Source organism: Hordeum vulgare, chromosome 4H (genome assembly GCF_904849725.1).
Source record: "Hordeum vulgare subsp. vulgare chromosome 4H, MorexV3_pseudomolecules_assembly, whole genome shotgun sequence".
NCBI classification, from domain to species: domain Eukaryota; kingdom Viridiplantae; phylum Streptophyta; class Magnoliopsida; order Poales; family Poaceae; genus Hordeum; species Hordeum vulgare.
The window spans coordinates 153,615,057-153,631,278 of NC_058521.1; the positions used below are offsets into that span (position 1 = coordinate 153,615,057).

Genomic DNA, 16,222 nt, shown 5'->3' on the forward strand with positions numbered 1-16,222 from the left:
AATCTCAGGCAGAGGCCCGGTAGGATCCTAGCTCCTACCAGAAGTAATATACTCCCTCCGTTTCTAAATATATGCCTAGGGCGCCGTCCGCCACGCTCACGCCAGCTTCCCTCCTACCCCTACAATCTCAGGCAGAGGCCCGGTAGGACCCTAGCTCCTACTAGAAGTAATATACTCCCTCCGTTTCTAAATATATGCCGTTTTAGAGATTTCAATATGAACTACATTAGGAACGGAGTAGTATATAATAGCAGCTTGATTAAGAAAAGAAGCCCCAAAGCCGAATACCCAGTATCTAAATTCTGCTCAACTGAAAGGGGAGCCAAGTTGAATGGACTGTGGCCCTTATTCCACTAGCATTGGTGCTAAATTAAATGGAAAAGTATATCTGGGCCGTCTATTTGCAGTTGGAGGGAAGTTGTATCTGTTTCAAATTCAGAACGTAGCTAAATATACAAGATCAGATTAACCAGAAGCAAAACACACATTTGTATGCAACCAGAAGCAGACTTGACTACTCGAAAGTTAGTTTGATTCCAGGCCATGGCATACGAAACAAGGTTCGGTATGTCTCCCCGCCAACCCTATGAACATCAGTATCCTAAAAGCTACACTGACAACACAACGGCAAGAATACCACACGAACAAATTAAGTACCATGAAAATGAAGTGATGTTTCTCTTCTGATTAATTGTTGCTAGTTTATCTGTGATGTTTAGGCACGAGTAACCAGAGCAGCAAAGCTCAATGATCTGACATTGACAAATAATACAGCAACTGTAAAACAAAAATACGCACAACACAGCAGCATCTGCAGGTCAGCACTCAACAGTGAAGCAAATGTGTCCACAGTCTGCTCTTCTCCGGGCAGGCCCTTGCCAACACCTCCTTCAGGCTTCCCACCGACTGCAGCCTCTCCTCCACCTTCCCTTTCACCGCCGCATCTTGCTACATGCAGCAAAAACATATCACACCACTAGTTAGCTTTTCTTCTTCAGCCAAACGCCACACCATAATCAATATATGCATCGCGATTCAACTTAGGTTTGTGAAAGAAGAGGTTGCCTTTGATATCCACAGAATGTAGAGCGCTGCAAGCTCCACCTGAACACGTGTTTCACCAAACTCATCACCAGGAGCACCCAGGCAGTCTGACAGGAGGTGTATCTCTTGGGATAGGAAGAGGTCTGCCAGGGACTCGCTTGATGGGCTGGTTTCCTCACAGCTGAGCAAGTGTTGTACCCACCACTGTGAGAGGAACCGACGATGGTTCCACAACGACTGCATCAATACAAAATAAACTTTACGAATCAGTCACAACCCCCAGCAATAATACCATCTTTGATTCATCACAGGCACAAAACCTCTCTCCCTTGGTAGCGTCTGATGAGCGTATCATTCCACGTTAGTTCCTCCTGTCGGGTCATATATAATCAAGTCTCTATCAACATGGCCTGAAATGCGCATGGGCTTGTTTTCTACTCCATAACAGATGTATATATATACTCCCTCCGTTTCTAATATATATATATATAGGTAAATTGTTTGGGGCACCTAGGTGCCTGGGCACCTAGCATTTAATAGTTTGCATGTCAATTCATTAGCATTTACTAATTTGGAAAGAATTAAAACACACATTAATTGATGAAGAGAGAATAAGAACATAAAAGGAAAGATGTTTACATGTTTACTTGCATCCTTTTCAGATCAAGGTATACATATATGTACGCTCAAGGTGACTCGTCGGTGAATGAAAATTCTACGCATGGATGAACACACATATATATACACAGACATTGATTATTTCATTAGGTATCCAAGACAAAATACTTTTATTATTTAGAACTAATAAATTATCCATCAGACTCCAAATCGCAGAGACATACCCATGGCATATAATACCTAGTAATAAATTATGTAGATACGTCGTTATATATTTTTAATGATTTATTTTAGGTTGTAGCTAGTAAAAAATTATATACGTATGCGGATATATATGTATACCTATTAATGAAATTGTGTACATATGTAGATATGATATATCTACTAACAAAATAATGTACATGTGCTGGTATATATACCCAATGATTTGTTCTAATTTGTAGCTAGTGAAAAAATTATGTACATACGCGGATATGCATGTACCTACAAATGAAATTATATATACGCAGGTATGCATATGCCTACTAATAAGGTTACGTACATACATCGATATATACACACCTAGTAATTTATTCTACGAATCAATAAATGCTATATAAGGATACAATAAATGTTAATTTTTATTCCCTATAATATATAAAATGATCTTTCTTTTATCACGTGACATGCATGCATGAGATGGTCAAATAATTAATGCCTGCCAAATTACCTATTAATTAAGGCATTTACATTGGTTTCCATATCAGCCGCCAAATATGATCTGACGATGGATAGGGAAGGTGCCTAGGCACCTAGGTGCCCCAAACGGTCATATATATATATATATAACTAAATGCGCACGGAAATAAGAGTGATTAGCATTTGGTGAAATTCACCATACCTTCCACATTAGATGAGCTTCCGATTGACAAGTAAGGGAAACTTTTCCGTTCGCTGCACCATCCAGTAATGCAAGCAGCAGGGACTACAAAACAGAAATAACACGGCATGCTTGCATTAATCCACTTTGAATATGCATATGGTGCCATAGAGAATAGTTAGTAAACAGGGTATGAGTGCTAATACAGGATATTGGAATGTGAGAACAAATCCAAACCCTAAAACAGTGTGTGTGTTTTTGCATGGTGTCATTGAAAAGCTCTCAAAATTGATATGTAAACAAGTGGTTGATATGACAAATCATCCAGTAAGATATGAATTTGCTTTGAACTAGTAATATCAACAGTGCAAGCTAAAGAATAAGGAAGGGCCTAACCCTGCGGTAGTGAAAGCAGCAGTTGTCAGCAACATGCAACTCAGTCCATTTTTTTGACTTGTTCAACTCATCTAGCACCTTCAAAAAACAAAATTAGATGCTATAATGATGGGAGCAGAAAGTCTTGTAGCATTTTAACAGTCAACGCCAGGATTAAAGTTATACTAGTGTTCAGGAGTCCGAAGGAATGATCTCACCTGTTTTATTTTCATGTAAGGAATAAGCCAGCACCGATGCCTCCATGCCCGGTAGTTCATCTTTGATTTCTGCAGATAGAATAAAGTAAAAACTATCATTTTGTTGCACACTATTTATCACTAATCGTGTGTTTGTGATTTTAGCAATCAGTTACAAATGAGAAGTCGTTAGTTGAGAAGAGTGGACGTCAAAATTCTGAATGAGCAAATACCTCTGCTATGTTTTTTACTAGTAGAGATTCCTTGTCTATAAGCTCCGGCATATCCTGAAGGCGTTGTGCAAGTCTTTTTATCACCCATCTCCTGTTATAGACAGCAGATTTTTAAGGTGTATGTATATACTAGTATAAAGTATAAACAAGGGAAATCAACATGGATTACCAGCAGCAGAAAGATGGGTTAAATTTAATTGGTTTATAGGCAAGGCAAGGCAAGGTATGTGTACCTGTGGCTCCAGGTGCTCTCATTCTTTGGCGAGTAGGAGAGGATCAAGGCACACAATCGCAGCTCATCCTTGAGGTGTGAAAGATTAAAATTGGTGGACAGCACCATCTTCCTACATGAGAATATAACTGTTACAGATAAGGCCCGTGTGAAAATAGCCGGCGTTATATAGAGACTACCATTAGAGTTACCTGGAGTTCCATGCGGTGAGCAAGTCAGGGCAGAGTATGAGCAGCGCCTTACTGTGCATCATGATCAAGGCAGCAGCAGATGCAGATGGTGATGACGAGGGGCGGTTCAGCGCTGTGTCAGAATGTGCACGGCGAGCGGCGCGGTAGAGCTCAGGTAGGATGTCGGAGGAGATGGCAAGCTTGTGGTCTGTGCACCAGAAGTATTGGAACGCAGATTTGTTGGCGCTGTCTACGAGTAGTGAGTGGAACTGCGTGGGATGCAGGAATCCGACCTCGTCTCTGCGATGCCATGGAACCACGTCATGAACTGGAGACTGGGGAATGTGGTCGAGGAGAAGAAAGTTGAAAGATAAAAAAAAAGGTAAAAAAAGGATTGGATCCTTACATGAGGGGGTCGTCATGGAGGATTCGCTCAAAGTTGCGGAGGAGATCCCCTTTCGCCTGCGCTGCTGCCGCTTCTTCCGGTTCCATTCGCGGTCTCTCTTGGTCTTGTTGTTTTCTGCTCTCCTCAGACCAATCTCTCTCTCTCTCTCTCTCTCTCTCTCTCTCTCTCTCTCTCTCTCTTTTGTTGGTGTGGTTGAGTCAACTCAGGAGGAGGTGACCCGTGAGATGCTCAGAGATGAGATTGGGTACGCATGGGAGAAGAGTTGCAGCCAATCTTCACCATATACAGTCATATCTTGGCCTCAAGCTCACTTTGATTCATTTGGAAGGACACGGTCCAACTAGGCTTAAACATCTGGTCACTTTGGTCAAGGTTTTTCCTCAAATTGACTTTCTACAGGGCTGAAGAAAGGGAAGAGTCAGTGAAATGAACATCTGGTCATCAAAATGCTATAATTAAGCTTTATCGGAGAAAACAGGGGGTCCATATTATCAGTTTTAGTTGTTGAAAAGAAATGCATTGATATACTTTTGCCATCTTGTTTTTCCCTAAACAGAAATCTTCCCTAATAAGTATTTCCCTTTATCCATGCAAACCATCGAGCCAACGTGCTGCTAGTCCACGCAAACTGCAATGTTTTAAATTGTATACAAAGGTTCATCTTGAAGGAAACATCTAACGGTTTTGTCTTCTATTTATGATAGACATACAAATGCAGTAATTCCATTAATTAGTTGCTTATTACTGGCATCGTAAGGGGTTTCTCACATGTACAAGTTCATTAAGCAATGTTTCCCTACGACGCCATCAGAGGCAGTGGTTGACTTCTTTGACGCAACACAGCACAATAGCAGCAGTTCATCAGCATGAATAGTAGAACAGAGGGAGGGGGGGCAACCTCATGACCCGGACAGATCAAGTGCGTCGCGGGCGAGCGGAAGGGAGAAAGAACTCGGATCCGTACCTGTGCCGTGTGGCTAGCGGCCGCTCTCGTTCTATCCCGAGGCGGAAGACGGAGCCGAATGCGGCGGCGGCGGCCGGGGTTTGGACTTGGAGCGGACCACTGAAAGAAGAAAGGAAAGGAGAAGCCGTCCTCGCCTTGTCCAGAGCCGAGGGGAACGCCTGGAGCGGGAGAATGGAGGGATGCCGTGCGATGTTGACAACGGACAGGTGTCGGCAGATGAGATCGTATGGGTACGCACTAGAGGAAAGTGGCAGCCAAACAAAATCCCGACTGGAATGGATGCGGCTGGTGGCCTTGGACCTTGGTCGCGTGGCACCAACAGGCAACAAATTCCCAAATTCACGGGACGGGAGAGAGATAATCACCATTCACCAAGCAGCAGCAGAAGCAGCAGGAGGTGGCCATGGCCGACTCCCCCGAATTAGCTCGTGCTCGGGGCGTCCTGAGCGTGAGCGCCGACGACCACGCGCGGGTGGGCGCGCTCTCCTCTGCCGCATCCCTATCACCGGCCACTACTCATCTGTCGCCGAGCTTCTTCGAGGGATTCGCGCTGCGCGGGATCCGCGTGCTCCGCCTCCACCCGGGGTTCATCCACTGCTCCTACACCGTCCCTCCAGGCCTCACCGTACGTCACTCGCTTCCTTGATCGATTTCACCTGTCTTGATCCCAGCTGAGCTACACACGCGCGCACGCAGGACTCCACCACCGGCTGCCTCGCCGCCGGTGCCGTTGTGGCCCTGGTCGACGAGATCGGCTCCGCCGCCTCCATCTCCCAAGGCCAAAACCTCAAGGTATCCGTCGACATGTCCGTCGCCTTCCCCGACCTCTCCCAGGCCCGCCCGGGGGACCGGCTGAGCATAACGGCAAGGGCGCTCGGGCACAAGGGCGCCTACTCCGGCACGCACGTGCTCTTCACCAACGCTGCCACCGGCAACGTCGTCGCCGAGGGCAGGCACTCCCTCTTCGGGAACATGAAGAAGTCGCCACCCAAGCCAGCAGCCACCACTCACAGGAGCAACTTGTGATAGGTGCCTCTGCCTGCTCCTAAGTACCAAGGAAATGTGTTCTGAACGGCCGCCTACTTCTCTCTTATCAGTTCCGCTTGTATATGTAACCTTGATTCAGAGGACGATGTACTATGTACTGTATGACGTAGTATTATGCAACTCAACTTTGGTAATCGCAGGTATCATTCTCCATGTCTACCACAGCTCCTGCTACCTCGTTCAACACCATGCCATACCGGTGCTGCCTCCTCGCCCTCCACTCAATTCAAAATTCTTCCCCAAAGCCCATTGCCATGAACGTTGATGGCGAGAGGTAGACGAAGGCACGAGGATGGATTTGCAACGCGTAAACATTGCAGCCTTTTTGCTCCTTCCTATTCCTTTTATTCCCTTCATTCAAAGAAGGGAAACGTGACGTAGTGTATGCTGAGCTGCCAGCCGTGGCATCCCACGGTCCGAGCGTGTGCTAACTGCTAAGCCTCCTACATAATCGCCAGGAGCACTCACACCCTGTCCTCCACGTGAACTAAGGACATGTACAATGATGGCACGACAAAAAATTGCTTGAAGCATCTACACTGATTTCTTTTAATGCAAGCTATCATTAGTGAATCACATAAAAAAAAGCTCTGGTATACATGCATCTCTATTTCCCGTTTCAACTTTTTAGCTTTTTGCATCGAAACACATTTTTTCTTCTGAAGCACCCACCTCCTGTTGGGGGTCCCGCTACACCATCCGAACCTATATTTCATCCTACATGGTATACGAGGCATCATCCTGAAGCTATGCATTGGTCATGCCCTAACAAACTTTGCAAAAAAAATAAAATATAGTTAACTAAAAACTAAACTGTAAAGGGCTGGCATGGCAATGTTTTTCTTTGGAACACATTATAATCAAAGTAGTTCATATATACGAGCATACACTTATCCATATGAACGCATGCACGTACACCCACCCCTATAAGAACTTTTAAGAGATTGAGCGGGCATAGCATCTTGAGATTTTACGAAGTCACCAACAGGGGCGGAGCCGGAAAATATGTATTAGAGGGGCCAAGTGTTACTAAAATAGGTTGGGGAGGGCCAAACTATTGAAAAGTAATTTTTTAGCGACAAATTAGTACTAATTTTCCAATGATCACCACAGGCAAAAGAATAGCTAGAGAATCCTGATGTTACTGGAGCCAAGGCCACTGTTGTCCCCCTGTCTCTGCCACTAGTCACCACATGGGCCTCCTAGTTGAAAGAGTATGGTGTCACCATGTTTGATTTTGGTAATTAATGACAATCCATGTGGACTAATGGTTGTCTTGAGTTATATTTGAAGGATTTGTCCATAGGCATTGCTTGAAGAACAGTTGTTGGTTTCAATATTATTACAAGAAGATTATGTGTTCATCGAGGTGTTATTCAAGGAGTCATCCAAAGATTGATCATGTGAGAGTTAAGCCTATTGCAAGCATGTCTTGAAGAAGAAGATCGTGTGCACATTAATGTTTACCTTCAAGACATCATCTTTATGAAGAGAGAAATAAGATGCAAGGTTCATCAAGACTACGTCAAAGTGTGTTTCAAGTTGATCAACACCACTAGTGGAAAACGGGCCTTTGGCCTGGACCCTTTAGTCCCGGCCTGCCTCTGGGCCGGGACTAAAGGCCCGGCCACGTCGCCCCAATTCTCAATGCCTCCCTCGAGGCTTTAGTCCCGGCCTGTAAGGAGCCTTTAGTCCCGGTTCGTGTCCCAAACCGGGACTAAAGGGCTACGCGGGGTGTAGCCCGCATGTGCGCCACCTTTAGTCCCGGTTTGTGTCTCAAACCGGGACTAAAGTCCTCTGCCTATATATAGCACAGCCCCCCTCTCCCCTCTTCCTTGCATTTTTCTTGGATGGAGGATTGTGGGTGTGTGCTAGCTCTCCACTTTTTTTGATGCACTAGAGGTGTTTGTTGAAATGTGTGTTAGAGCGATGCCGCTTCAGTTCACCGAACACAACTACGATATGAGATGCCTGAGCCACGCTTAAACCTCTTCCTCTTTATTTCTACTTATTCTAAAAGGTTAGCAACTATATTTCCTCGCTTAGACCGTGCGGTACTAATTTTTAGGATCGTGATTGTATTTGATATACTGTCGTATAACACAGATGAGCCATCCATGGATGTACGGTGATCGACGCACAGCCGCTTACAGAGAAGGCGTGCATTCTTTTCGAGATGCAGCCGATGCGAACAAGCATGGTGGTGGCTATATGTTTTGTCCATGTGTTGAATGTCGGAATGAGAAGGATTACACTTCCTCAAGAGTCATTCAGAGCCACCTGCTTCGGTCCAGTTTTATGTCGGGCTATAATGTTTGGACCAAGCACGGAGAAAGAGGGGTTATGATGGAAGACGACGATGAAGAAGAAGAGAACGATGATGACAACTACCGATCTATGTTCCCTGAGTATGCTGATACCGCAATGGAAGACAATGAAGAAGAAGATCAGGATGAAGAACGGGAACCAGATGAGCCCGCTGATGATCTTGGTCGGGTCATTTCTGATGCACGGCGAGGTTGCGACACAGAAAAGGAGAGGTTGCAGTTCGAGCAGATGTTACAGGACCACAACAAATTGTTGTACCCAACTTGTGAAGATGGCCAGAAGAAGCTAGGTAGCACACTGGAATTGCTGAAGTGGAAGGCAGATACCGGTGTGACTGACTCGTCATTCGAAAAGTTGCTGGTACTGATGAAGAAGATGCTTCCAAGAAAGAACGAATTGCCCGCCAGCACGTACGAAGCAAAGAAGCTTGTCTGCCCTCTAGGATTAGACGTGCAGAAGATACATGCATGCCCTAATGACTGCATCCTCTACCGCGGTGAGAAGTACGAGAATATGGATAAATGCCCGGTACGCACTGCATTGCGGTATAAGATCAGAAAAGATGACCCTGGTGATATTGAGGGCGAGCCACCTAGGAAGAGGGTTCCTGCCAAGGTGATGTGGTATGCTCCTATAATACCACGGTTGAAACGTCTGTTCAGAAATAAAGATCATGCGAAGTTGTTACGATGGCACATGGAAGATCGTATGAAAGACGATAAGTTGAGGCACACCGCTGATAGTCGGCAGTGGAGAAAAATCGAGAGAGAGTTCTCGAGATTTGCAGCTGACGCAAGGAACTTATGGTTAGGTCTGAGTACAGATGGCATGAATCCTTTTGGGGAGCAGAGTTGCAGTCACAGCACCTGGGCCGTTACTCTATGTATCTACAACCTTCCTCCTTGGTTGTGCATGAAGCGGAAGTTCATTATGACGCCAGTGCTTATCCAAGGTCCAAAGCAACCCGACAACGATATTGATGTGTACCTAAGGCCATTAGTTGATGAACTTTTACAGCTGTGGGCCGAACCAGGTGTACGTGTGTGGGACGAGCACAAACAAGAGGAATTTGACCTTCGAGCGTTGCTTTTCGTAACCATCAATGATTGGCCTGCTCTTAGTAACATTTCAGGACAGTCAAACAAGGGATACAATGCATGCACACACTGTTTGGATCAGACAGAAAGTATATATCTGGACAAATGTAGGAAGAATGTGTATCCATACAATCGTCGTTTTCTTCCACCCAAGCATCCCTTAAAGAAAAAAGGCAAGCATTTCAATGGCAAGGCAGAACCCCGGGGGAAGCCTGTCATCCGTACTGGTGCTGAATTATTTGATATGGTCAAAGATTTAAAAGTAATCTTTGGAAAGGGTCCTGGCAGCCAACCTGTTCCTAACGGCCCTGATAAGCGCGTACCCATGTGGAAGAAGAAATCTATATTTTGGGAGCTACCCTACTGGGAAGTCCATGAGGTCCGCTCGGCAATCGACGTGATGCACCTGACGAAGAATCTCTGCGTGAATATTCTAGGCTTCCTGGGCTTGTATGGGAAGTCAAAAGATACACCGGAAGCACGGGAGGACCAGGAACGTCATAAAGGAAGAGATGGCATGCATCGAGGGCAGTTTCAAGGGCGTGCCAGCTACGCTCTTACTAAGGAAGAGAAGGAAATCTTCTTTGAAGTCCTTTTCAGTATCAAGGCCCCGACTGGCTTCTCGTCGAATATAAAGGGAATCGTAAATATGAAAGACAAAAAATTCCAAAACCTAAAGTCTCATGACTGGCATGTGCTTATGACGCAATTGCTTCCGGTTGCATTGAGGGGAATTCTACCGGAAAATGTTCGCCCGGCAATTGTGAAGGTATGTGCATTCCTCAATGCAATTTCTCAGAAGGTAATCGATCGAGAAAGTCTATCAGGGTTACAGATTGATGTGGTCCAATGTCTGGTCAGCTTTGAGTTGTTGTTCCCGCCATCCTTCTTTAATATAATGACACACCTCCTAGTTCACCTAGTCGAAGAGATTAGAATTCTCGGTCCTGTGTTTCTACACAATATGTTCCCCTTCGAGAGGTTCATGGGAGTCTTAAAAAAATATGTTCGTAACCATGCTAGGCCAGAAGGAAGCATCTCCAAGGGCTATGGAACAGAGGAGGTCATTGAGTTTTGTGTGGACTTTCTTCCTGACCTTAAGCCGATTGGTGTTCCTGAATCTCGGTATGAGGGTAGGCTGACAGGAAAAGGCACACTAGGAAGGAAAGCAAAAGTATGTATGGACGGGCATTCTTTCTCTCAAGCACACTACACAGTTCTACACAATTCCACCGTGGTGGCTCCGTATATCATGAGACACAAGAATATTCTACGCTCCGAAAACCCGGGGAAGGCTGACTCTTGGATTAAAGGGGAACACGAGAAGACTTTCGGCAGTTGGTTGCAGACACATCTCATGAATGACGACACCGTTGGAGATGAGCTATACTGTTTGGCGAGGCCACCATCTTCGACTATATGTACTTTCCAAGGGTATGAGATAAATGGGAATACATTTTACACGGTTGCCCAAGATAAAAAGAGCACCAACCAAAATAGTGGTGTCCGCTTTGATGCAACAGACGAGAATGGGCACTGTTTGGAAACATATTACGGGTACATAGAGGAGATATGGGAACTTGACTATGGACCTACTTTTAAGATCCCTTTGTTTCGGTGCAAATGGGTGAAGCTGACAGGAGGCGGGGTAGTTGTAGACCAAAAGTACGACATGACAACAGTGGATCTCAACAATCTTGCGTACATGGACGAACCATTTTTCCTAGCCAATGATGTCGCTCAGGTTTTATATGTGAAGGACATGTCTACAAAAAACGAGAAAAAGAAATCAGCAAAAGAAGATATCGTCCGATGAGCCAAAACGCCACATAGTTCTTTAAGGGAAAAGAAACATCGTGGGAGTAGATGACAAGACAGACATGTCAGAAGATTATAATAAGTTTCATGAAATTCCGCCCTTCAAAGTGAAAACTAACCCAAGCATCCTACTGAATGATGAAGATTCTCCATGGCTACGACCCAGAAGAAAACAGAAATAATAGATAGGAATATTGGTGCAATAATGTAATAATGCATTAAACCTTTTATGTAATGCATGTATGGAATGTACTAAATTTCAAACACTTTTCATTTTCATAGTATCCATGTTAGAGATGAGTTCTCGTTCGAAACCCTCATACTTCGAGAGAGATTGTCCGTTTTGTACACGAAGTGCATCCAGTTTTTGTCGTAGCCCTCTCAACTTTTTGACACATGCTATGTGGGTGAAATGATGATAGCATTCCAACTTTCAACATTTTCAGAGTTCATTTGTAGTGCTTTTCAATTTCAGGGTCAACTAGCTCAAAAAAATAAGTAAATGCACGAAATATACCAAATGAAGTCAAAAATTGTTAAAATTTTGTGATGTGCCTTTGAATGTTGATTTTGAACACACAAAAAGTATGCAGTTCAAATAAGTTCAAAAAAATGAAATCCCTTTGTAAGAGATGAGTTCTCGTTCGAAATCCTCATACTTCGAGAGAGATTGTCCGTTTTGTACACGAAGTGCATCCAGTTTTTGTCGTAGCCCTCTCAACTTTTTAACACATGCTATGTGGGTGAAATGATGATAGCATGCCAACTTTCAACATTTTCAGAGTTCATTTGTAGTGCTTTTCAATTTTAGGGTCAACTAGCTCAAAACAAATAAGTAAATGCACGAAATATACCAAATGAAGTTAGAAATTGTTGAAATTTTGTGATGTGCCTTTAAATGGTGCATTTTGAACACACAAAAAGTATGGAGTTCAAATAAGTTCAAAAAAATGAAATCCCTTTGTAAGAGATGAGTTCTCGTTCGAAACCCTGATACTTCGAGAGAGATTGTCCGTTTTGTACACGAAGTGCATCCAGTTTTTGTCGTAGCCCTCTCAACTTTTTAACACATGCTATGTGGGTGAAATGATGATAGCATGCCAACTTTCAACATTTTCAGAGTTCATTTGTAGTGCTTTTCAATTTCACGGTCAACTAGCTCAAAAAAAATAAGTAAATGCACGAAATATACCAAATGAAGTCAGAAATTGTTGAAATTTTGTGATGTGCCTTTGAATGGTGCATTTTGAACACACAAAAAGTATGGAGTTCAAATAAGTTCAAAAAAATGAAATCCCTTTGTAAGAGATGAGTTCTCGTTCGAAACCCTGATACTTCGAGAGAGATTGTCCGTTTTGTACACGAAGTGCATCCAGTTTTTGTCGTAGCCCTCTCAACTTTTTAACACATGCTATGTGGGTGAAATGATGATAGCATGCCAACTTTCAATATTTTCAGAGTTCATTTGTAGTGCTTTTCAATTTCAGGGTCAACTAGCTCAAAAAAAGTAAATGCACGAAATATACCAAATGAAGTCAGAAATTGTTGAAATTTTGTGATGTGCCTTTGAATGGTGCATTTTGAACACACAAAATCTATGGATTTCAAATAAGTTCAAAAAAAATGAAATCCCTTTGTAAGAGATGAGTTCTCGTTCGAAACCCTGATACTTCGAGAGAGATTGTCCGTTTTGTACACGAAGTGCATCCAGTTTTTGTCGTAGCCCTCTCAACTTTTTAACACATGCTATGTGGGTGAAATGATGATAGCATGCCAACTTTCAACATTTTCAGAGTTCATTTGTAGTGCTTTTCAATTTCAGGGTCAACTAGCTCAAAACAAATAAGTAAATGCACGAAATATACCAAATGAAGTCAGAAATTGTTGAAATTTTGTGATATGCCTTTGAATGGTGCATTTTGAACACACAAAAAGTATGGAGTTCAAATAAGTTCAAAAAAATGAAATCCCTTTGTAAGAGATGAGTTCTCTTTCGAAACCATGATACTTCGAGAGAGATTGTCCGTTTTGTACACGAAGTGCATCCAGTTTTTGTCGTAGCCCTCTCAACTTTTTAACACATGCTATGTGGGTGAAATGATGATAGCATGCCAGCTTTCAACATTTTCAGAGTTCATTTGTAGTGCTTTTCAATTTCAGGGTCAACTAGCTAAAAAAAAAAGTAAATGCACGAAATATACCAAATGAAGTCAGAAATTGTTGAAATATTGTGATGTGCCTTTGAATGGTGCATTCTGAACACACAAAAAGTATGGAGTTCAAATAAGTTCAAAAAAATGAAATCCCTTTGTAAGAGATGAGTTCTCGTTCGAAACCGTGATACTTCGAGAGAGATTGTCCGTTTTGTACACGAAGTGCATCCAGTTTTTGTCGTAGCCCTCTCAACTTTTTAACACATGCTATGTGGGTGAAATGATTATAGCATGCCAACTTTCAACATTTTCAGAGTTCATTTGTAGTGCTTTTCAATTTCAGGGTCAACTAGCTCAAAAAAAATAAGTAAATGCACGAAATATACCAAATGAAGTCAGAAATTGTTGAAATTTTGTGATGTGCCTTTGAATGGTGCATTTTGAACACACAAAAAGTATGGAGTTCAAATAAGTTCAAAAAAATGAAATCCCTTTGTAAGAGATGAGTTCTCGTTCGAAACCCTCATACTTCGAGAGAGATTGTCCGTTTTGTACACGAAGTGCATCCAGTTTTTGTTGTAGCCCTCTCAACTTTTTAACACATGCTATGTGGGTGAAATGATGATAGCATGCCAACTTTCAACATTTTCAGAGTTCATTTGTAGTGTTTTTCAATTTCGGGGTCAACTAGCTCAAAAAAATAAGTAAATGCACGAAATATACCAAATGAAGTCAAAAATTGTTGAAATTTTGTGATGTGCCTTTGAATGGTGCATTTTGAACACACAAAAAGTATGGAGTTCATATAAGTTCAAAAAAATGAAATCCCTTTGTAAGAGATGAGTTCTCATTCGAAACCCTGATACTTCGAGAGAGATTGTCCGTTTTGTACACGAAGTGCATCCAGTTTTTGTCGTAGCCCTCTCAACTTTTTAACACATGCTATGTGGGTGAAATGATGATAGCATGCCAACTTTCAACATTTTCAGAGTTCATTTGTAGTGCTTTTCAATTTCAGGGTCAACTAGCTCAAAAAAATAAGTAAATGCACGAAATATACCAAATGAAGTCAGAAATTGTTGAAATTTTGTGACGTGCCTTTGAATGGTGCATTTTGAACACACAAAAAGTATGGAGTTCAAATAAGTTCAAAAAAATGAATCCCTTTGTAAGAGATGAGTTCTCGTTCGAAACCCTGATACTTCGAGAGAGATTATCCGTTTTGTACACGAAGTGCATCTAGTTTTTGTCATAGCCCTCTCAACTTTTTAACACATGCTATGTGGGTGAAATGATGATAGCATGCCAACTTTCAACATTTTCAGAGTTCATTTGTAGTGCTTTTCAATTTCAGGGTCAACTAGCTCAAAAAACCATTGCAGAACATATGACCAAATTAATAGAAGTTCATCATCACATTAAAGCCAAAGAACAATAGTGATCAAATATTATTATTGCAAAAAATAAATACATAAAGTTCTCTCATAAAACAACATATAACTATGTAAAACATTTAAATGCAACAACAAACGCGATCAAAATCGCAACTAAGGTAACAATTGAACCAACAACATAATGATACCAAGCCTCTTTATCAATGGCATATTTTCTTATATTCCTAATCTTCAAGCGCATTTCATCCATCTTCAAGCGCATTTTATCGATCTTCAACCGCATCGCATCGATCTTCATCTTGCGATCATCGATGACATCGGCGACATGCAACTCGAGTTCCATATTCTTATCCTCAATTATTTTCAATTTTTTCTTCAAGTATTTGTTTTCTTTTTCAACCAAATTAACTTCTCTACAAGAATTTTTATGTGGGTTGGAATTTCCGGTTCACATACCTCCTAGATTAAAAAAATATATTTCACGTTGGTCGTCATAATTGTCATAAACACTAAATAAAACAAATAGTTATAAAATATAATATATACCACATCCGAATCATAGACAGGACGAGGGCCGACGGAGGCGGATACCAAAACCATCGCACTATATAATAACAAAAAATAATGAAAGTGAGTAATTTATACAAGTATGTATCTAAATCATACAAGTAAGATTTTCTTTTTCTTTTAAAAAGAAGATAAGAACAAGAGGCTCACCACGGTGGTGCTCGCGACGAGATCGGCACGGGGCGATCGACAATGGTGAGGACGGGCACGGGACGACACCCTACGCATGTGCAGACTCTAAGAAGTTAATTTGAGCATTTGAAATGAGCTACACTAGCAGTGACAAATGAAAGGATGAAGTAGCTAACCTTTTAAAACACTTGTGCAGTTGGTGCACGGCCAAACCTAGACAAATATTAAGGAAAATGGAGCTTGGAGGTCGAGCTTGGAGAGGAGAAAGCTTAAGTAGAGTCGCCCGGGCATTTCATCGAACACGTCATGTGCATGAACTAGAGTGGCAAGAGCATGGCATGGTCACACTTCAACAACCAAAAAACAGGGGATATGGTGGGCAGGGGCGAGGGTTTATATAGGCAACACTTTAGTCCCGGTTCGTTCCGTGCCCCGGGACTAAAGGCCCCTGCTTCCCGCCTTCTGGTCTGTCGAAAAAGGGCCTTTAGTCCTGGGTCGTGGCTCCACCCGGGACTAAAGGGGTGTCTTTACTCCCGGTTCGAGCCACGCCCCGGGACTAAAGGCCCCTCCTTCCCGCCTTTTGGTCTG

General features: G+C 42.7%; 2 protein-coding genes across 3 annotated transcripts; one reads left to right on the plus strand and one right to left on the minus strand.

Moving 5' to 3' along the window:
- Positions 1 to 654: 654 nt before the first annotated feature.
- On the minus strand, positions 655 to 5,220 carry LOC123448227 (protein prenyltransferase alpha subunit repeat-containing protein 1). 2 transcript variants are annotated; one of them, XM_045125056.1, is made up of 11 exons: positions 5,099 to 5,220; positions 4,135 to 4,535; positions 3,750 to 4,028; positions 3,560 to 3,670; positions 3,327 to 3,417; positions 3,115 to 3,183; positions 2,918 to 2,995; positions 2,543 to 2,626; positions 1,365 to 1,415; positions 1,066 to 1,281; positions 655 to 948 (listed from the first exon to the last, which is right to left on the minus strand). In XM_045125056.1, exons 2-11 carry the CDS (start codon positions 4,218 to 4,220, stop codon positions 826 to 828), a joined length of 1,188 nt encoding a protein of 395 aa, XP_044980991.1. In that variant the 5' UTR covers positions 4,221 to 4,535; positions 5,099 to 5,220; the 3' UTR covers positions 655 to 825. The 2 variants fall into 2 exon arrangements, with proteins under 2 accessions (XP_044980991.1, XP_044980992.1); XM_045125057.1 differs by lacking the exon at positions 1,365 to 1,415.
- A 151-nt stretch (positions 5,221 to 5,371) lies between these two features.
- On the plus strand, positions 5,372 to 6,279 carry LOC123448228 (acyl-coenzyme A thioesterase 13-like). The gene is made up of 2 exons (XM_045125058.1): positions 5,372 to 5,723; positions 5,795 to 6,279. Exons 1-2 carry the CDS (start codon positions 5,502 to 5,504, stop codon positions 6,122 to 6,124), a joined length of 552 nt encoding a protein of 183 aa, XP_044980993.1. The 5' UTR covers positions 5,372 to 5,501; the 3' UTR covers positions 6,125 to 6,279.
- The last annotated feature ends 9,943 nt before the right edge of the window (positions 6,280 to 16,222 follow it).